The 22565-nt window shown below is 42.6% G+C and overlaps 1 protein-coding gene across 1 annotated transcript; it reads left to right on the forward strand.

Moving 5' to 3' along the window:
• Positions 1–1242: 1242 nt before the first annotated feature.
• NUS1 (NUS1 dehydrodolichyl diphosphate synthase subunit) lies at positions 1243–22565 on the forward strand. Its single transcript, XM_032101555.1, has 5 exons — positions 1243–1782; positions 10368–10490; positions 14978–15130; positions 19206–19305; positions 20015–22565. The coding sequence occupies exons 1-5, from the start codon at positions 1401–1403 to the stop codon at positions 20103–20105; spliced, it is 849 nt and encodes a 282-aa protein (XP_031957446.1). The 5' UTR covers positions 1243–1400; the 3' UTR covers positions 20106–22565.

The raw sequence follows: 22565 nt of genomic DNA on the forward strand, positions 1-22565 counted from the left end.
CCTCAGGCTGCACCAGGGGAGGTTTAAATTGGATATCGTGAGAAATTTCTTCATGGAAAGCGTTGTCAAGCATTGGCACAGACTTCCCAGGGAAGTGGTGGAATCATCACCGCGGACATGTTCAAAAGTTGCGGATGTGGCGCTTAAGAACATAGTTAAGCCATGGACTTGGCAGTGCTGAGTTAACAGTGGGAGCTGATGATCTTAGAGGTCGTTTCCAACCTTAATGATTCTATGATTCTATGGTCAGTCACTCAAATCTTTGGTAGCTAAAGATTTAGATATTTATGAAACAGCACAAGCCTTCCTTGCAGTTCGACTGTGTTGTTTCTGCTGGCTAATGCTGGTCTGTATTAGAAGCCTGGGAAGTAGTTATTTTCTGAGCAAGAGAAATATTTTCGTGATACAGAATTCTTCATTCAATTTTATATTGGCAGATTCTTTTAATATAGTGCTTTAAACATCTCCGTGGCATCTCAGTCCACCCGTCAGTCTGACAGCATCGGGCAGGCATTAGCTCTTACTTAATCTTCCACCTGCAGCGGTGTTTCCATCTTCGGACCTGTGGGCCGCTACAAGCCAAGGCAGGAAAAGCCTGGGAGCCGCAGCTTTTGTGGGAGACTGTAAATCGGGGTGTGCAGCCCCGAGGCCTCGGTGTCTCGGTGCGGTTCCGGGGCTGCGCTATCCCCGTTTCCCGAGCCCGCTCTGGGGAACCGCCCGGTGAGCATTTGCAGCGCGCTCTGAGAGTGCAACCTCCAGTTCAGGAAAAACACCCGTGAGGCCCGGCTGCTTCTGTGGCATTCAGATGCTTCCTCTCCCCACCCCTGCTTCCTACACCAGCGTGAACAAGGCGCTGCCGACGCTAGGAAGACCAAGGCTGGGATGGGACAGAGGGAGAATCTTGGAGATCGGTCCCTGAAACAGCCCGCAGGTTCGGCAGCCTTGCGGGCAGAGGTCTGGAGCCCCGGAGCCAGACACGAGCGGGGAGAGGTCACGCCCCGCCCCCGGCCCCGCCCCGGCGCCTTCCCTCCCGCCCCCGGCACTGCGGGGCCGTCGCCAGCAGCGGCCGCCAGGGGGAGCGGCCCCGCCCTGACCCCGCCCCTCCCGCAGGGCCGGCCCGACCCGGCCGTTCCCAGCCCCGCCTCCTGCCCTGGCCCCGCCCTCCCCTTCCCTACAGGCCACGTCATTCGCGCTCCGCGGGCGGAAGTGACGTCAGCCCGCGCGGCGGCCAACGAGCGGCTCGCGTGTGGCGGGTTGAGAGGTGAAAGATCAGGCGGGGCGGCGGGAAGATGGCGGCGTTGGCGGTTGCCGGTCGGGGGACGCGGGCTCCGTGAGGGGATGGCGAGACGGGCGGCGCGCAGCGGCTGAGGCTCCCCCGCGCGCTCCTGTCGGTCGGTCCCATGAGCGGGGCGGGCGGCCTGGCGTGGCGCGCGCTGCACGCGCTGGTGCGCGCCTTGCTCTGTCTGCAGCGCGCGCTTCTCGCGTGCTTGCGCGGCCGCGCGGCCGCCGCCGCCGCCACCTCTTGCGCGCTTCTGGCGCCCGCCGCCCGCGCGCTCGGGTTCCGCGAGGCGCGCGCGGCCTGGCGGCGGCGGGGACCCGCGCACGGCGGGGCGGCGCGCGGACGGCAGCGGTGGCGCGCGGACGGGCGCGCCCTGCGGAAGCTGCCGGTGCACGTGGGGCTGGTGGTGACCGAGGAGGAGCCGAGCTACGCGGACATGGCCAGCCTGGTCGTGTGGTGCATGGCCGTGGGCATCTCCTACGTCAGCGTCTACGACCATAACGGTGAGCAGTGGCCGGCGTGCCCCAAGTCCCGGCCCCGGGCGGTGCCCGCCCTGGGAGCGCCTCCTGGCGTGGAGCCGGGGGGCCGCCCTGTCCTGGGGTCTTCCCGAGTCCGGTGCCAGCCTCTCTGCTGGCAGCTCCTTTCCCATCCCCTGCAGCTGTTTGCCGCTGCAGAGCTGGCCCCGGGGAGCCTGGGGAATGGCCCCAGTGCTCTTCTGGCCTAGCTCCTGTGTCGGGCAGACGCGGTCCTGCCTGTTTTGTAGAGCCTTGTCCTCAGCCCTGGGCTGACAGGAACTGCTGGCATCTGAAAGTGCAGGGCACGGACTGTTAGTAGGGAAGAGCGCTAGGCTACCTGCTCTTATGAGTGCTGTTTATGAGCTAGGTCTGAACCTCGAGAAGTGGATGAATGAAAGTAGCCATCTCTTTTCAAGTACTCTTATGTGAAGAAACAGGATGGACAAGTAGTTAAACGTAAGCATGTATGTCCTGTGTGCTGTCTGTATTGTAAAATTAAATTATGTGGTCTGCATTTGGTGCTGCTTGGCATTTGAGTTAACTCTGAGCCTGTGCTTCTGAAAGCTCTGTTTTTTCATATCTGCTGTGTGATTTTATTTATTACTAGGTCTCAGGTGTAAGACCATTGGACTCTGGCTCTTGCAGATATGTTGATTCCACGTCACCTATTATCATAAGGATAAGCTCAGAGTTTGGATTTCACATACTGTGAGGAAATCATGGAACAAGTCTGTCTTCCTCATACCTCTCCCTTCCTAGTGGGGAGCTAAAACTAGCATATTCAAGATATTCTTAGGTGAAGCTTTCTGTCCAGCTATTGAGAGGTGATCTCTAACTTGTATTGGACAAGCTGTCAACTCAGAAGGGCTAACAATACATGAGGCGGACTGTATCCTGTTTCTGTCTTCTGCAGAGGAAAAAAACTTCATGCTGAAGATCCCTGTGCTCTTGAGATCTGTCAGGGGTGAGACTGTTGGACACCAGGATTTAACTTGTTTTGAGCCACTTCCAATGGCTGTTTAGAGGTGTCATGCAAGTTAGGTGAACTCTGTAAACTTATGCCAGGTTAGAGGTACAGTTGTCTTTTAGTGCTCTTTCAGGAAATGTTCAGCAGTGCATCCCACATAAGTAGGTGAAGTCTTTTGTCATCAAGTGTGCAAAGGCATATGAGGTATGCAGGCCTTTCCTTGAGCATAGGCATTGGTGATTTTTAAAAATTGTTCGCTTTGTTTTAAACCATTGCTATTTATAGTTCTGTTTCATGGTTGAGCCTTCCTATGTGATAAAAGACTCAAAAGACTTCACTTTCACTAAATTCTCTAAGATCATTATAAGAAACTGGGCTTAATACCAGTCACTTAGAAGTTTAAACTGGCCATCTGTACAGGGCTGTTGTGGAACTTGATTATGTTGTGTTTCAGAGGGAGAACACTTCCTCATTTGGAAGTCAAAGAATGATATGAAGTATTTGCATAACATCTCAAGCACACAGAGAACAGCACCTTCTGAAAAGTTGTTTGTATGTTGACAGTTTTTACTCCCAACTTGAAAAGCATTCAACCAGGTGAAATGCTGCAGAGCAAACACTAGTACCAAGGAAGAGAGAGAGTTTCTCTCATAGCTTGGAGAGACATTTTTATTGTACAGGATCTTTAACTTGTGTCAAACCTTAAATAAGCTGTGGGCAGTATTGCCTAGTGTGTTACGTATGTGCTTAGTTCCTTTTTAGATTCCAGCACTGTGCTCCACAAATTACACATTTGACAACTGAACTGAGATACAGATCAAGCTGAGAATCATGTTTCTTGGTCGTCTTGGTTTTCATCTTGTTCCCTGTGCAGCACTGAGGAGGGATAAGGCACCAGCCAATGCTTAGGTAGCCACTGCTGCTGAGCTCCTGTCTCACAGGAAGGAGCCAGAGCTGTAGCGATGTCTGAAATGTTATTTTTTGAGAAGCTACTACTGCTTCTCCAGCACGTGTTGAAATTCATTCAGATTTAAGACTGACTATTACAAGACTGTAAATAAGATGACCAGAAATTATAAGGCTTTGTCCCCTGAAGAGCTGAAATTACCTTGCAGAACAATTGTTGTTGCGAGCAGGTCAGAAAAAAAATCTTGGGTTATTTGCTGCTGTTTCCATGTATTGTTTCATTCATTCTAAAGTTACATGTGTAAATTGCTCACTTCTGTTCTGTGTTGGGATGATATTATTTTTTGTTTCGGTGTTGGGAATTTTTTTCTTTTGTTTAGTTTGGTTGTTTTTGTTGTACTGAGTGCAGGTTGTGTGATGAATGTGGATTTTAATTTTTCATTCTAAAGTTACATGTTAAAAGGTTTTGCTGTTACCTCTGAGATCTGGAAATACAGCTATAATCTCATGATTTCAAAACATACTTTTCAGTAGTTCTCTTATTGGTCCTCTGATACCAGAATATGTTAGTTTATTTGCTAGCTTGATTTCCAATTTGTTGGAGCAAAATTGAAGAAGGCAGAGCAACTAAAATGTTTTAAATCTGTGGCTTTTGCCAAACTTTCAGGGTTGATGAGAACAGCCTGCCATTACACATCATGTTCTTCACAGGTGTTCAGTGGATTGTCCAGGATAGCAGCTACAACTGCTTTGTGCACAGCTGAGCTTTTAAAACTGACTTCAGCTTCAGAGAGCAAGCAAGTAGTCATTCATACAGCTCTAGTGTATGCTTACTGCTGGTAATAGCACATATGCTGCCTTCCTTTTGGTGCTAAGCTCCTTGGGGTGCCTTGATTGAGGATATTTCCATTTCCAGATAGACTTGTCATTAAGTAGGATGTTGCAGCTGTTGCTAAATCTGGTGCTCAGTGGTGATGGAGTCTGGAATCCTCAGCACTAACACTGATAATAGTGAAGGTGAATAAAGTCAGGTACAGCTTGTTGTTATCAGTAGCAGAGCGTGACCCTTAATTACAGTGTGCACTTGTTTTCATCTTCTCAGATGGTGAGTGGTGCTTTTGGACTGCTGAGCTGCTTCTGTAAGGTTCTGTGTTCGTACAATTGTACCAACACTTGGTTTGTCAAAGTTCCCACTGGTGCTGGCTGTGTGGAGAAGGAAAACCAATTATGAGTGCTCTGGATCAGTGTTAAATGGGGTGAGGTATATGTTAATTTGTTTCTTTTCCTTCACTACATATCTGTAGTACTGAGATTCTTTTGTTTGCAACAGGAAACCTTGTTTACAAGTGTGGTCTTCCATGGTTGCCTTCTCTGCAAGAAACAGTGGGTCAGTTTCCTGCAGAAGGATTAAATTCAAAATATGTCCTTAATTGCCCCTTCTGTAGGAGGAAAGGGAAGCATGAAGTTCTTTAAAGATGTGCTAGATAAGCTGTTTATTTGTTTATAGGAGTGCATGACTATATTTTTTACAAAACTGCTAAATAGAAGGTATTTCATGTAGGGTCAGAACAGGTAGGTGTTCTTCAGAGTCAGAGTAAGTAGGTGTGTTCCAGCTGACACTGTTTTGTTACAGCAGCTGCACCAGTAACTTTAAAGGCAACCTGTCTGGAGTTGCACAGGGCTCAGAACTGAGACATTCTCTGTTGCCTCAGCATGTTTGGAGGCCCAAGGTGGCCTGGCTTTAGTGCCCCTGGTGTGTGGAAGCCCTTTCTCCCAATTTTCATTGATGTGCAGCATGATAAAGTCATAATAAACTTAATGCTACTGTGCAAACCTGGGTTAAATAATGCAAACTAAAATTTCGGGCTTTTGATCAAGAATTTATTTCTGTTGCCTTCTGTATTGCCAGTCCTATTACTTGGTAGAAATCCAGCCATGCTGGTCAAGACCTTATCTCTGAGGAAATACTGCAGCCTTGTTGCAGTCAGAAAGCATTGGTAATGCAATAATATAATAGCATTTACAATATCTTCTGGGGAGCGGAAGCTTTTGACTGGTGATATATACTTTAACTTTCTTTTGGTAATTGTTTTGCCATTTGGGAGAGCTTGCTTGAGTGTTACTTCTGTCCATAAGTGAAGCTTTCCTGATATAGTTTAGGACAAATCTAGAGTGCTTTTTTGGGAGTTTGCTGAATCTTGGCATTTGGGTACTTTGGACTTCTAGGTAGACGGTTCAGGTTGAAGGTTTCTTAAAGCCCGTAGTGTGACTATATTGAAAACTTGAGTTTATTCATCCTGGGTTTAGCTTTCCAGTGAACTGCTTTGCTTCTGGCCAGTTTTGTCTTAGAAATTCTTTGAAAGGATAGAGTACTCCAGTATGCAAAATAAATTATTTCATTAGCCCCAAACACAGGCTTATAGTCTCTTCTAGATTGTTTGGTAGTTTAACTGATTTGATCAATCCATAAAATTTTCTGAGTGTGCAGCGTGTTCATTTCACTGAGCAAGATAAATATGTTGCAGTTCTATGTCAGTGGAACACTTGTGAGATACCAGTATCACATGGCACCTGCTGTGGACCTTCACCCAGGTGAAATTTCACATTCAACAATTGCATTTTGGTGTCAAGTTGAGAGGAGTTCTCAGACCACATTTATTAAAAGGGATAACACTAATCTGTAGAAGGTAATCTCCTTAAAGGAATGGGAAGTACGGAAGACGTATCTTTTATCTAAATTGCTGATAAGCTCCTATTCTCTTAGTGCAGAATATTCCTCCAAGAAGAAATGAGTGAGGAATGGTCACCTTTGAAGTTCTAACTCAAGTTCTTTGTTTGGTTGGCACTATCTTAAGTGACCTTTATCTGACTGAAATTTAAGTGACTTCAGCTACATTCAAACTTGAATTAATTTTTTTCCTGGACTCTTGGAATAAACAAGATATTTTTTTCTAGCATTCCGTATCCTGTGAGGTCCGGTGTAATGGCCATGCTTTCCTCCGTTTTCAACCAGCATGATCCAACAGGATGTAGGCAAAAGTTGTTCAAGTATTAAAACAATTTCTTTCATATGCGTTCTTTGAAGTGGCTTACAATTTGATATTTCTCAAAATGTTAATACTTTAATGCTTTAAACAGATTATTACCTGATAACAATTATAATTCTTGATAACTCTTTCCTTGTCAGCACTGTAAAGGAGTTGAGAAAGCAAATAACTGAAATGTTGTGGAGATATGTTCTTTACTAGGCTCCACTTTGGCAAGGTGTTCCCTTGCAAGGAAGAGCTAACTCTTTCTGTGCTTTACCAGTTGCTGCTGCTTTAAAAAGCAGGGCAGTTGAGAGTGTTGAACTTTGAGATGCCATCAAGGCATTAACAGTTGGTGACTGTGGTGGTCTAGTCAGACAAACAAATGGTTGACCTCACCTGGTGTTTCTCTGTGCCAGTTTTTTACTTCCTTTTCACAATTCTTGTTACTTTTACACCTGCTGAACTTGCAGCCTCTTAATTACAAACTTCATTTGTCAGTATCTAACCCTAAAATGTTGCAACACCACGGTTGCAAGCAAAGGGGCATGGCTTGTACCTGCTGTAAATCTGAGCAAAAGGTGTGTGCCCTGGAAAGGACCTGTGTAATGGAGGACTACTGTGGGAAGCTAAAATGCTTCTGGTTTGCCTCAGCTCTAACAGAAACAAATGACCAACAGCATGTTTGCAGCTTGTGTTGTGAAAACAAGTATTATCCCTGAAAACAGCTCACAAGTTCTCAGTAGTTAAACAAACCAAGACCAGGAGTTTTATACTGTTTTGCTTTGGGAATTTTAGTGCTTAAATACATGTAATTCTTAGAACACTTCATTTGCAGGAACTTACACATTTGTAAAGGTTCCAGAGTTCTGACTGAACCAGTGTCTCTGCTTTTCAAAACCAGAAAATCTTGTGGTGAGAAATAATAGTGACAATTTCATGTTTGTGTTCCATCTTAGAAACAGTAGTGCCAAATTTTTTTTTCATATAACAGCAAACGGCTGTTGTATTGCTAAAATTTAGTAGCCCTTTGTCAAACATTATTTTTTTGTAATGTTAAAATCATATTATGGACTTGCTTTCAGCTTGTGTGGAGGACTGTGAACAAAATTGGAGGGTAGCAGTAAATCAAGAGTTAAATTTCACTACGTACGAACACTATAATTCTGTTACTGAGTTGGTCTACTCATGCACTTGTTTGCTGTATTTGTCATGTTTAAATTAAGCAACAGCATCTCCCAGAACTAACTTGTGTACATTTCCAAAGTTTAAAAAAAAATGAGCCTTGTAGATAAATGGGGTTTTGAGATACTGTAAGGGAAAGGAGCATATAGCTGAGTCACAACCATGTAAAATTCTTGAAGTCAGATGTGAATTTGGCCTATGAACATTGCATTTGGCAGGACTGTGTTTGCAGTGATGTGCATTCATAAGTCTCTTGTGCACTGACTGAGAGACAAAATGTTGAAGGAATATTCCCAAATGCTCTTGGTTTTTAATTAAAATCTGGTTTAGTTTGAATTTTTACTACCTTCTGCTGTGCTTCAGGATCTTCTCTTCAGGAAAACTGCGTATATGTCAAGGTTGATGGATCAATGGGAATTTAGGTGTGGAGGCCTTTCCAAGGAAGGCATACTGCAACTACATGGTACAACTACAGTTGCTTCCTGTTTGTTAAACCACTATTCCAGGAGTCATGCAGTCACCAGGTTTGAACAACTGAGGGGGTGGGTGAGATAAATGAGCAGAATAGAAGAGTGATACTCAGATAAATCTTAAGAACACATTTATTTAGCAAGTCTTCTGTACCTGTTGAGTGTGTTAAGGGCCTTCATTTTGGAGCTGGACCAAGTCCATTATCTGATGTCTCTTTTTACTGAGAAGCGAACACCTTGGTCAGTTCTTCTACCTGTTGTCCTCAATGTCCTAATTTACTTTAGAGCTGGGGTGTGGAGTCTTAAATGAGTTCTTCCAGTCTTTGGCAGGACAAGGCAAAAACTTCTTGTGAGAAAGGATTTGATATCATTAATGTTGAGTGGGGAAGGGGACAAAGAGCAGCAGCTGATTTCCCAGATTGGGAGCCTTTCCTAATTATGTCACATGTTTGTCTGGATATTGAACATAGTTTTATTTCTTTAAAAGTGTATGGAAGTCAGGTGACTCTTAGAGGTGAGGCACATGCAGCCCTGTACAGATCTTCCTTGAAGACGGTGCAGGATTAGCGATCACAGTGGCTGCACTGCTGACCTTGGGTGTCAGGAAGACAATCTGTGCTAACCCCAGCATGAAACAGACCAAGCCAAGCAGAGTTGTGTCAAACAGTATTATTTAAAGCAGCATTCTCAATTTCTGTTGTGTGTAAGTATACACTAGAAAGCGGGAGCACGAAGAGCAACAATTTAACTTTAGTTTAAACTTAGTGAAAGTATTCTAACATGCTTTTTTTTCTGTAGAGGTTTGTGCCTTACCACAACTTGCTTTTCTGTAAACATGTGAAATCAGTTACAAACATCACTAACACTTCTATAATGAAATAGGGGGTTTTTTGTACCAGAAGTATCCAGGATGAGAGGAAAAATAGATACTTTGCCACGTATTAAAACATCCGATGAAGCCTGTAGAAAAATACTAATTCATTAGGCCTAAAGGCTAGCATATTAAATAAATGCACTGTATCACTTCATATTGCAAACTAACTCCTAGTGTATTATGGTCTTAATCTGGTGCTTATACACTGTTTGGCCAATGTGGGAACTGTTGTAGCAGTTCCAGATCCTACAATTAGGTTGCGGTGCTGAATCTTAAGACTGATCATAAGATTGCATGTCTTACATTGTCTTGTAAGAGTAGTGCATGGGCCTTTTTAGACTGGTCAACAAAAGTGTTTGACATAAGGTTTCTGAATGAAGATGAGTAAAAACCTCTGAACACCACGTGATAAAAGCATTATCCAGTTCCTGATTGAATATGCCTAGCCGTGCTTTTGGATTGTAAATACTTAAACTATAACATTTAGTTTTTACTGTGGCTTTTAATTTGAAATAATTGAGTTATGTTTCTCAAAAGCTACAATTTATTTTAGTACAGGAACCCAAGTATGTTTGAAGCAAGCTTTTGTAATTTCCTGCATTCAAAATGTGTCTGCCTTAAATATTTAAGTGTAAAAAGGCCTTAGGGACTGCATGAACTCCTTGGAATATACAGCTTGTGAAATTCTCTCATTGGGAAATCCATGTTATTGGATGGCATAAGAGTGGACAGTTACTGAGACCTGAAATGCTGATTTAGTGGTGACTTGCTTTGTTAGCCTGCAGCCTTACTGATGTAGCAGACTTAAGCAACATGGACATTGAAGAAATTTGGTGTTAATCTGACTTGGTCATTCTGTGCTGATTATTGCTTTCTCTATTTCTAGCATACTAAGGACAATGAAGTAAGTCTTAAGCTATCCCTTACGCAATTGCAACTTGCTACTTAAGTCAGGCTGGGTGTAAGGAGAACAAAAGCACATGAGTTGATTTCCCAAGGTCACTCAGATTAGTCATGTGCAGTAGCACTTGCTTTGAATTCTTACCCGAACTTGTGAATTCCAGTCTGAAATTGGCACTGACTAATTTTTTCTTCCTGCTTAGTGTCAGTTAGGAGTTCGCTGACATGCAACTTTTTTTTTAAAGGTATTTTCAAGAGGAATAATTCAAGATTGATGGATGAAATTTTAAAACAGCAGCAAGAACTCTTGGGACTAGATGTCTCCAAGTACACCGTGAAATTTGCAAATCAAGACAAAACTGGTCAAGGTAAGATGAACTACAAGAGGGGCTTGGTATGCCTCTAAATAGCTGTATATCAATCATAACTCTGCTTTTACTTAAACATATTCCTATGTACAGTGACCTTTTTCTTCATTAAGAAATTATTATCAGAAAACATGCAACCTTCCTGGGCTAGTATTAAACTTCCACTGTGCTTATTTGTTCTAAACTAACAGGAAAACATTGCTCTCTCCTTGCTGTAGTAATCATTACTGGATGGCCTGATCTTTCCTTCAGACCGACTGTTGTGACATGACCCTTTCAATGCATCAGTGTACCTCAACTCCCCACTGTTTCAATGAAATTAATTCTTTTGCTGAGAGTTGAAAAAGCGCTAAAGTGTAAGGGGACTGATGTCAAGTTAACAATGTGTGTGTGTCCATCTTTCCAAACATACACCTCAAAGTGGGAAGGAAGAGGGGAAAGAGCAAGACTGCTGGTTGTCATAGCAAGGTATAGTGCCATCAGGAAGGTAAAGGGCACAAGTTAAAAAAAAAAAAAAAAGTTTGGCAGTGATAGCTTTTGCATGTATATAGGTATGGAAAGCAGGAGTATGTTTCAAGGTTGATGTTCCTTATACAGTAGTATCTGCTATAAGTACTTATTTACTCTTCTGCTGCCTAAGACAAATGCTAGAATTGTGTTCAAAATAAAGTAAATCACTGGCATGTACTTAAATCAGGCCTTTGTCTTAAAGGGATGGGCTGATACAGCTCTCCTAACTAGAACTCATGATATTTAAATAGGTCTCATAATACCTAAACAACCATTAGGTTTTAAGACCAGGATAGTTCAAAGACTTACAAAAAGACTGCACAAGCTGTAGTACATTTAGCTGCATTTAAAATGCTGCTTGCAGATTTTGCTCCCCCTATGAGAGCTGACAGGATACCAAACTCCTTTGTGCCAGTTTTCTGGTATAAACTTAATTGTTGTAGCATGAACTTGCCTTATGAACAACTTAGCCTACGATGCTAGCATTTATGTAGAAGAACCTAGGTTTCATGCTATTTCTTCCTGTGAAGGTTGAAATAACCAGCAGAAAATGGGGTAGACAGGCTATTAATGGCTTAAACTCCAGCATACTTAGCTACACTTACTTAAGTTGGGATATTTACGTTCACACCAAACAAACTACTGAAAGACTTCTCAGACTTGCCGATGGAAAGAGTGTGTTTAAATCTCAGGAACCTTTTGTGCTGGACACTGAAAAGCAGAGGTGTTTTCTGTTCTCTTTTTAAATTTTTCATTCTTCAATTAGAAGAATTTTGCTTCACAGTCAGATCAGATGCTTCATATTTTCAACTCAACAAACTGACATCTATGCAGTTTACTATTACCTGCAATTTTTCACTTCTTCTGAAAAACAAAATTACGTGTATTCCATTTAGAGATACTGTTAAATATTCAACATAGGTTTGATGCAAATTTGCAAATCAAGCAATATCAAGGAACAATTATTTTCATCATGGTGGCTTTGGATAGATGAACTGAGGGGTTTTTAGGTGTTCTTAGGAATCTTGACTGTGCTGTGTGGTCCTTTGCAGTCAGGTTCTGCAGTTTAAAGAAATGTTATTTTTAAGTATCTGGTTATAGCTGTCATAAGTTTGGTATCAGTCTAAAGTGTTGACACTTTGGTATTTAACCCACTTAACTTCAAGCCAGCTATAGTGCACCATCTGTGGCCTTCAGCTTCTTTGGCAAGTTTACTTCTGAGGTACCTTACCAGAACTGACAATGATGCAAGTCATATAGTGTCAGAAGACTCTTGCGTCTCAACAGTGTAGACATTAAGATAATTATTGTTGTGAAATGTCCTCTTAATTCACAGACATAATTACAGATGAATAGGTGAATTCTGGACTGTTGTTCCTAGCTTCAATGTAGCAATCTTAGATCCTTATTGTAACTCTTGCATCAAGATGCTGTGATGAGATTGAGGGAGGCCCCCCGCTTAATCATTGTGTCACCTGAATGTACACAGTCACTGTTAAAAACACTGTCTTGGTTTGAAAGACAGGTGTCTGCTAAGGAAGGCAGGAGTCTCCCTTGGAATGGCAGGTGCAACCCCCTTCCCTCCGAGTTATTATAATTTTGAAATCAAGGGCTTTTAGGCAAAGATGTAGGAAACAGGAATAACAGTTCTTTACTATTATATATCTATATGTGTATAACCAGTCAAACAAACAGCAATAACTATGGCAGTAACAGCAAACAATCACAAACCCAGTCCCAGCCTTCTCGGCTGTCGGGCCCTTTCCCCTCGGGTGCAGTTCCGCTCGCAGCCGGCAGGGGCGCTGGCGGCTCCCGGTGAGCAGGGCAGGTGCGATGGTTCCCCCGCGGCTGCAGGGGGCGCTCCGGAGCGAGCTCGGGGAGCACGCGGCACCGGTGCCCTGGGATCCCGGGAGGGATGGAACAAAAAAGCTTCACAAACCCCTGGGCAGCCGATCACGGTGTCCGGCCGGACCCTCGGGAACAGCAGACTGGAACAGCAGGCTGGAACGGCAGGGACAAGCACAAATCCCGGGTGGCAGACGTGATGTATCCAAACTGCAGAGCAGCGGTGGAAAACCCCCCGGAGGTCTGGGCGGGCAGGTCAAGCAGGGCCACAGAGTAGTGAAGGCTCAGAGCAACAGCGGGGGCAGGGCTGCTGCAGGCCGGCTCCCAGCGGGGCAGGGAGGGTGGGCTTGGGAACCCCTGGGGTTTCTCTGGTAGAAGGAAGGCAGCCAAAGAAGCAGCCTCCCTCTCTGTCCAAACGCCGGGACCGACTGCCCACAAACCTAGGTGAAAGAGATGCACCCCTCCACCTGTGGCCAGGTCCTTTGTTTTCCTTAAGCACCCAGTAATTTGTCCCCCTGGCAACATGTGTGGGGAAAATTCCTTTAACAGAAAAAAAACCCCAGGAGAACTCCTAAAACCCCAACATTATCCACCCTGAATTTTTCCCATACTAACATGTTACATGAAACTTAACCGTTTTAACCATATAAATACATGCATCACCCAAATTATATACAAATATACATGCTGATACTGATACAAGTACAGAGCCATGGGTAGTTCACCCTAAAACAAGGTCCCCTTGAGGTAAGCATCGGGTCTCTCCATCCTTTTGCATCACCCACCAGGTGCAACCTGGTCCCTGAGCAAAAACGACCCCACGGATGGGTTTGTCTTTGCTCGAGGCAGAATTAACCCAAACAGTTTTTCCAAGCATACCTCTCATGTGCACCACTGGAACCTTATCTCCATCTGTTGTTTGTAGGGGTTCGGATTGGGCAGGGCCTGCTCAGCTGGTGGAGCGTCGAGTGTTAACTAACCAGGTGGCTCTTGTTAAATGCACCTCCCAGTTTTTGAAAGTCCCCTGCCCAGTGCCTTCAGGGTGGTTTTAAGCAGTCCATTACACTGCTCAACCTTCCCAGCTGCTGGTGCATAGTAAGGGATGTGGTACACCCACTCTATGCCATGTTCTCTAGCCCAGGTGTTAATAAGCCTGCTCTTGAAATGAGTCCCATTGTCAGACTATTCTCTCAGGGGTGCCATGCCTCCAAGGGACCTGCTCAAGAGATCCAGTTCCTGGGAGTAAAGTGGCAAGATGGATGACGTCAGATTCCCACTGAGGTCATCAATAAGATCACAGCAATGTCTCCGCCGACCAGCAAGAAGGAAACACAAGCTTTCCTAGGCACCATAGGTTTCTGGAGGATGCACATTCCCGAGTACAGCCAGATCGTGAGTCCTCTCTACCTGGTTACCCGCAAGAAGAATGATTTCCACTGGGGCCCTGAACAGCAGCAAGCCTTCGCCCAGATCAAACAGGAAATTGCTCACGCCGTAGCCCTTGGCCCAGTCAGGACAGGACCAGAGGTGAAGAACGTGCTCTACTCTGCAGCCGGGAACAAGGGTCTGTCCTGGAGCCTCTGGCAGAAGGTGCCTGGTGAGACTTGGGGCCGACCACTGGGATTCTGGAGCTGAAGCTACAGAGGGTCTGAAGCCAACTACACTCCCACAGAGAAAGAGATCTTGGCACAGCTTAATCATTGTGTCACCTGAATGTACACAGTCGCTGTTAAAAACACCTTCCTCTTCTAGGGTAGAAGTTAGTTTGTTGGGGTTTTTTCTTTCCTTTCCCTGAACCACTTAAGTTACTATCCAAGTACCTTTCCTCTCAGTGCTTTGCCTGACAGTGTAAGAACCAATCCAAATTTCCTGGAAAACTACATTTCAAGACTGAATTAAACCCCTTCTCACAAGGCTTCTCTGAGTAGTTGTCTTAAGCTTGTGTTTTAGTAATACAGCAAATCCAGGAAACTCTTACCCACTTCTCTAAGAGATAGATGAGGTATATCTGTGGCTAGTTGTAATATATGAAGTAAACTACAAGTTACTTTCAACTGTATCTATGACTATCTAAAGCACATACAAAACAATTTCTGTTTCTGTTGCTTTTAAACTATGTTTTGTACTTTCAGTTTTAAATTGCCAATCTACATTGAAGGTGCTGTCTCCGGAAGATGGAAAAGCAGACATAGTCAAAGCTGCTCAGAACTTCTGTCAGTTGGTAGCACAGCAGCAAAGAACACATTCAGACCTGGATGTGAATATGTTAGACAACTTATTAAGTAGTAAGTATAATATGGTCTGTGGGAGGGAGGGGAAAGAGTACTCAATTCATAACAATTTAGTTTCTAGTATATTTGTAGCTTGGAATGCATGCATCTCGATGCTTAGTCTATCAAAGTAAGTTATGATTATTGCTTTTAGGCTTCTGTTAAAAATTTCTTACTGGTTTATTGCCTTTTGAGCTGCTTCTTTAAGCAGAAAAAATTCTTTAGCATAAATATTAAGCTAAATTGTAGAGTTTTGGCTTTTCAGAGTTTACAGCCTCTCTGGTATGTTCTGCAATGAGCTTTTTAAAAAAAGTACCGTTGGGATCACCTAAAACTAGGCTATTCTAACTTAGGTTAACTTCCCGCAAGTTGCAGGCTGCAAACGTGGGTGGGCAGAGTCTTTTCCAGATCTGGTTACAGCGATTTAAGCTGTTCCTGCTGCCTGACTACCACCCTGAGTGCAAATGATAGAGCACTTGCTGTTCTCTTGCTGCTGTATAACCCACACTAGCTTAGTTATCATCATTACTAATTCATACAGATTACTGACTCTGCACTGAGATGTGTGGCTCCATGAAATAGCTATGAAAAGGGCAGGACTGCCCTAATATCACACTGGGGAGAAGTAGTTTAGAATTAGTATCCACTTTTCCAGTGGTACTATGGAGCTATAATGAGTTGCTCAGCTTGCCTAGGTGATCTGTGCATGTTAATTGCATCTGTAATTAGCTTGGCAGGGTTCAGGTTTCAGATTGCACACTTGAACTTGGATGCCTTTAGGCACTTTATTGTACTGTGGTTCCCATTAATTGGACTTTAGAGAGTGATTTCTTCTTTTTCGTGTGGGTGGTCAGCTGAATTGTTCTGTGAATGGACTTCCATGGCAGTTTGGTCACTTCTAACTGAATTCCATCCCTGTTAGCATCCTCCTGTAGTGGAATTAAGTGTATTTTAATAAGGCACCTGAAGAAGAACTTAGGACGTCTATTCTGTTATACCCCAAAGGCAATTAAAGAAAATTAACAATCACTTCTTCAGAACAGTCACTAATGGAGAACCGGTGACAACTGTTACCCGTGTGTGTATTTTGGCCAGTGATGTTTAACTGGAGCTTTTCAAACTTGTTGGGCATCTTCTGTCTGGGTATATTAAAGGTATTAGGTCCAGTCTTAAAATTAGCAGATTTATTTTTGAAGTATTAAATGCTAGCTGAGCACAGGAAGAGAAATCTAATCTGTCAAAACTATGAACTTTGAAACAGGCCACTTAATGTATGTGGCTAATAACTAAGGCTAGTATCTGTAACTAGTCCTACTTAGTAATTTGTTTATTTAATGTTTAGGACATTGTTGGAGGTGAAGTATTCTTTCATGACTTATTTAGCAGCAGCTTTTGAAATGTTGTTTTACTTGTAGGCAAATTTCGTTTGTGTGCATTTTTAATGGAACAGTATTGAATGTAAGCATCTGTGCATTACTGATTTGAGAGTGTGTTCTGAAAAGCAATACTTGAGTAGTTTTATTTTTAGGGTTTGCATTCATAGTGCCTTATGTAAATCTCTGGGGTTTCACATTTTGATTTAAATACCTGTTAATGTAGTTTTTAAACTTTTTGTTCATGTTTAGGGTGCAGTTATTGAAGCCTAGTCCTAAAATGGTATGGTTCTAGCTTGTCATGTGGCTTTTCTTGTTCTTAATTCAGTCATGCACTTAATTCTTACAGCTTGAGTTTTCTGCAGTGTAAGAGTACTTTCTTCTGAGCAATGCCTCAGCTAATCAGCTTGTTTTCAGAAAAGTAGGTGCCAGCTGCATTTTAATATTGTCTCTACTTGCTGTCTGTCTGCCTTCCAGCAAAGAACATGACTACCAATTAAGGCTACTCAAGTTGCCCTGTAAAATCTATGTGGAAAAGAGAAAGGTAGAGTTATCAGGTCTAAAATTCCTTCATGTTCCCCTCACAGAACTCCTTGCCTAGTTGGGATGTTGCCAGATTCCCATCCTTTGAGTGTGCAAGTCTTTTGGCCTCTTTGGTTTTTTAAAGTCTGCTCCCAAATCCTTCTATCTTGTGTGTGCTAAACTTGACTGCTGTAACTCTAGCAGTTCTGAGGGAGCTTCCACATGTAAATTATCTGTAGCGCTGATACATTTAGGTAGAGAAATGGATGCAGAGTGGAAGGCACAGTACTGTGGTTTTTAGTAGGCTGTTCTGACAGTAATACTACAGTGTGCATTTTCATTTTTGTTCAGATAGGAACCAGAAGGAAATGTTAGCATTAACTGGGCTCTCTGAAGGTCTTTTCCTGTTTGAAAAGCCATTGCAGTGTTGAAGATCCTGCTGCTGTACCAGCTGAGGAGTACTCAGCTATTGAATCAGCCTATGAGTAAAGCTGCACTTCCTCCAGAGTCCCACTTCTAAGTATTCACTGCTTCCCTGCAAAGCTCTTTCATACTAACATGCTAGCTTCTGAACACATAAGTGGCTTTTGCTTTGCAATTTTTTTCTTGACTTTGAGATAAGATTTGGACTGTGGCACAAGATACTCCTATCTAAAAATTTCATCCTTCCTTAGAAATGCACATGCTTGGGAAAATAGCTTCTTTACCTCTGGTAAAAGGATGACTGTTGTGATGATTCAGTGGGGAGGGAGGATGTGAACTTTTTGAAAAATCTCTAGCTTCAGTTTCAAAACCTGGGCGGAGCTAAATGTGACCTTAGTTTCCTTTTCTGTTATTCCTGAAGTTAAGTTCCTCTACAACTAATCTGAAAATTGTAAAAGGCTCTTGACTGGTTTTTTTAGTGGTGGGGTTTTTTTAAGCAAATGAGGAAAGAATTGAGAAATAACATCTGAAGTTTGGAGCAAGTAGGCTGTATTAAACTTTATCTGCTAAAGGTAGTCATTACCCAGTATAAGCATTCTTGCATTTAACTTGAAGAATTAGTGGGTAATGGAAGGGGTGACAAGAAATAGCCTACAATAATCATGACTAATTGCAGCATTATAGCAAAACAGAATTATGACTGCTGGAATGCTTTTCAGATGAGCTAGGTAGGTGCAAGAGGAGCAGTTTAGTTTCTTGGGTCCCCTTGGGGTGCTCTGCTGGTTTTCACATGTTGCTCTAATCAACATGCTAGAATTAGCAGGGAAAGCTGGACTCAGGCTGCTCATTCTAAGCCTATTTCCTGTCTGTCAATTTTAGCCTGGAGTAGCTTAGGCATTGCGGAAGTATATGGAAGGGAGACAGAGGCAGTGGCGTTTGGTCACTAATTGTCTTCAGCCTCTGAAGATGAATAGCATGCTGTCATGAAAGAAATGGCTGCCTGGGGTTTAAAGGTATCGGTAGTAAGAGTGCAGGCACTCTTATTAGTGAAGTTCATCAGTACTATCTAGCTCTGCCCTGCAATGGGTCAGGTTGTCCACGTAGTAACACAAAAAGAAATATTGCCTTGTTCTTCCTCTAACCAGAAAGATGTCAGCTGCAGCAGTCTGCTTGAAATTTCATAGTGAGTTGGTTCTAAAATTTCTCTAGTCCCATACTGAGAAAGAGACAAGTCATCTAACAGGGTGTTTTTTTTCTTGATGGTCTGTAATACCAAGGTGTGCTTCAGTGAAACCTCCTTAAGCTTTTTTTTTTGGTGTTAATAGTCCTTTTACTCTACTTGACAGCAGCTCCACATAGTTTAAGTAAGGACTATAGTAGGTAGAGTCAGGGTACAGCATGTTCTGTGCTACTAAAATCGAGTTTGCCAAGACAAAACTAGAACAAGTCAGATTAAACAGCATTGTTAAGGTTTGCTGTGACTCAAAACAATGTAACTGTTCCTGTAACTTCTGTCCAAAGTCTTTGAAAACTACCTGATGTAAAAATAACACTCCAGCTGGGCCTGCAGTGACTGCTTTTGCTGAGTTGGTCATTCAGGTGTTGCAAGACCAGTCTGTCCTCTTGGGCTTTTAATTGTTAACTTGTCCTTGGGACCTTCATTTAAAAAAAAAAAAAAAAGCATTTAGTGAAAAAGCAGATGCCTTAGGGTTTAGAACTAAAACAAATCCTCTGATGAAGTTAATAAAACCTAATGTAACTTGTTATTACAGGTACAAATGGATTTCCTGATCCTGATTTAGTCTTGAAGTTTGGTCCTGTGGACAGCACGTTAGGATTCCTTCCATGGCACATCAGACTGACAGAAATCATGTGAGTTGCTTATAAATGTTGTGAAACACACTGGAATAATAATATCTAGCCAAACGAGTCTTTATGACGTAGTTTATGGAACTGCCCAAAAGAAGAGATCCAGCTGAACAAGTGTCTGGAGATTGATTTGAGGGCATTTAAAATTATTAAATGAAACCTGTCAAAACATTCACTGTTGGTTTTTTAGCCTTGACTAGGCAACAGCAGGTTTCATGCCTCAGGTTTAAGGAACAACTTCTGTCACCACCTAGTCTGTGGTCCAGTCCTATTTGACAGTGTTCCTTACATCAGTGTTGATTTTCTGTGGCTTTCAGATTTCTGACAGGGAAATTTAGGATGCAAGGGAAATGGGATAATATAAGGAGATCACACCTATGGATTACTTTTCAATTTTAGCAATAACTGAACTGACCAGATTTGCTGAACTTCTTAAATCTGAGTGCATTTATAGCACCTTGAAATGTGTAGGCACACCTGTGCTGCTCCAGCTTTTCACTGATTTGAAGGGCCCTGTGTGCTCTAATGGGAGGCTTTGGTTTTAGAGGGTGACTGGTTTAGTTACTATAGATGAGTGACAATAACTATGTTGAGAACAACTTCACAGGGTTACTCAGACAATAGCTTGCTTTTAGTGATGTTACTGAGTGGCTGTATGAATAGTGTGATGTTTATAAAAGCTTATTTTAATGTTTCTAAATTGCTTTCTCAGTTCTTTGCCTTCCCACCTAAACATCAGCTATGAAGACTTTTTCTCTGCCCTCCATCACTATGCAGCCTGTGAGCAACGCTGGGGAAAGTGACTTCGGGCTGAGTGCATGGAGTCAGGCTTTCTGTGGGAAGGAATTGATGTCTGTTTACAAGCACCTGTGACCCATAAGTCTGGTTCATAGTCCTTTCTTAATTTATCAAAAAAATTCAATAAAGTGTCTTACCTTTCTAGAGAGTCTGTGTGAATGCCTGAGAATCTGTGGGGAGGACAATTCACAGATTGATCTTTGAAAAAGACAGACAGTTACTAAAAAACAAAGCTGAATTGCCTCACTTTGACATTCAAGTGTCAAAATGGATGTGCAAGAATTAAGTCTTGTGAAATCTACAGGACAATGTAAATAGGACTTCTATGCCCTGGAGATCCTTAAAACCAAGAAGGAACTCCCATCTTTGTTTCTTCTTAATTCTTCATGCTCAGGCATTTCAGAGCTAATGGTTTATCTTCAGATATATTTACTATATAATATGTGAATTCTAGAGAGGTTGGTTTTGTTAACTGAAAATAAAGACTGCAGCTTGGCTGGGATGACTAAGCCAGCTGTAGGTGTCACGTTCTGTCACGTTCTAGAAATACTGAGAAGATTCCATAAAAAGGGATGGAAGCTTCTGTGGTAAGTGGATTAGGCAGTCCGTGTTGCTCTATCCAGTGGTTTTTTTTTTAAGTGGTGGAATGAAAGTATTCCTGCAGTCCTGAGTGAATGCAACATCTCTCAGCATCAGGTCAGTTTTCCATTGGGAATAAGGATAAACAGTACTATGTATTGTTTGTATACCTGTTTTCCCCATAACATGCTCACTCAAGCAAACAAGCAGAATAAGGCTCTGGCATCATTTGCTGAAAGATTTGAAAATGGGCTGGGCCAACTTCCATGGCTAAGTGTCATTTGCTGCTTGTAATTGTGTGCCCAGCAAGGGAGTCTGCTTAAGCCTTTTATTATTTGTATTTGTTCTGGACTGAGCATTAGAAGTTTGAACGGGAGTCTGAAGTGGACAAGAAGGAAGATGCAGTGAAGCTGTACTACAGTATTTCAGCACTGAGATAACTAAGTAGAGATACTGGCTAAATGGTCTTCATGGTGGAATGCCCTGTTTGAGTTACATTCCTATTGCTGGAAGCAGTTTAAAATGGCAAGCTTATGGCTGCATTTGGACAAAGCAATATCTTTAGATCTGTATTACTGGAGACAAACATTAATACTGCAGCCTTCTGCCCTGCAGGCTGCAGAACTGTTGAATGCTTCATTCTGGAAGTGTTTCCTGTTTCCCCTTCCCCCCCACTCTCCAAAATGAGCCTGGCTTTATCTCCTTTGGGATAGCCAAATCATAGTCACTAGAAGGGAAAACAACTGTTTTTAAAAGGGAATTGCCAGATTTTAAATGAATGTCTGCCTCATTGTGAAATGGTGTATTTTAACTTGTTGTTGCTTGATGTAATGTTATAAAGCAGATTGCATAAACTCTTAGCTGCAATTTTTCATCATACTAAGGTTAGATTGCAGTTACAGAAAGAGACCTGTGGTCTACTTTATCTCATAAAAGAGAAAGGGATATTCAATAAATTAACTGAGGGTTTTGACATCAAATAGCTTTCCATAGGAGCTGGAATACTCAGAGTACACTTTGTAGACTGGCCTCTTGTGTGTGCCAGGTCCTGTATTGCAGAGAAGGTGAACAGTTGTGCAATGTTTCCTGGGCTCTGTCATTGACGTGGGCAAGTTTTCTCACTGAGTGTTAAGTTCAACTTCTTTGTGGGGAGTGGGTAGCCTGTTGAAGGGTATCTGGAGTATTGATGTTTATCTGTAATACGAATTTTGTTTCATTAAATGCAAGGTTGTGTTTACGTTATGATATGTAAGTGTTACTGTGTCACTGAAGCAGTTCTGGTGCTGGCAGTAATGGGAAAAGCTTAGTTTAGCCCTCAAAAGTAATGTATTTTTTATATTTGTATCAAACTGCCAAAGAATACTTCTCATACCTGAGTTCCCTCAGTCCTCAAACTTCTGCATCTCTCAGCTAAAAAGATGTGTTTAATATTGGAGACAGATCTCAATGCCTAGGGTTTGTCTATAGGGGGTTGCTTAATAAAACTAAAATGATTAGTTCAGCTGCATTTGATTCAACTTAAATCTCTTCTGATGGCTAGTTTAATTGTGAATTAAGTGTTCCTCCTGGAATTAATGTAGTTGAACTAATCCACGTTATCACTTAGTTGGGATTATTTTACTGTCCCTGTGTGGGCAATCTTCAGTGAGGTGTGCCAAAAGCACTGTGCATATCCACGACTTGATCTCTGAATGTACGTCCTTGCCCTTAGCGCCTCTCCCCAGCTTGTTCTGTGTGAAGGTCTGTGGTATTGCTGTGACATGTTTGGGTACCTGTACATAATGTGTAAAATGAGTTTTTATGATTAGGGAATCGATTTATTGAAGTTTATTATTGAAAGCTGAATCTGTAAAACAATAAATCAATAAAAAACTATAATCTTTCTA

This window comes from Corvus moneduloides, chromosome 3, assembly GCF_009650955.1.
Source record: "Corvus moneduloides isolate bCorMon1 chromosome 3, bCorMon1.pri, whole genome shotgun sequence".
NCBI lineage: Eukaryota > Metazoa > Chordata > Aves > Passeriformes > Corvidae > Corvus > Corvus moneduloides.

What these genes read in the sequence shown, in the direction of transcription:
- NUS1 (XM_032101555.1), top strand. Translation starts at nt 1,401, where the DNA reads ATGAGCGGGGCGGGCGGCCTGGCGTGGCGCGCGCTGCACGCGCTGGTG. An exon ending in CAGCGTCTACGACCATAACG is followed by an intron (nt 1,783 to 10,367) that starts GTGAGCAGTGGC and finishes TTTTTTTTAAAG; the next exon opens with GTATTTTCAAGAGGAATAAT. An exon ending in ATCAGACTGACAGAAATCAT is followed by an intron (nt 19,306 to 20,014) that starts GTGAGTTGCTTA and finishes TTGCTTTCTCAG; the next exon opens with TTCTTTGCCTTCCCACCTAA.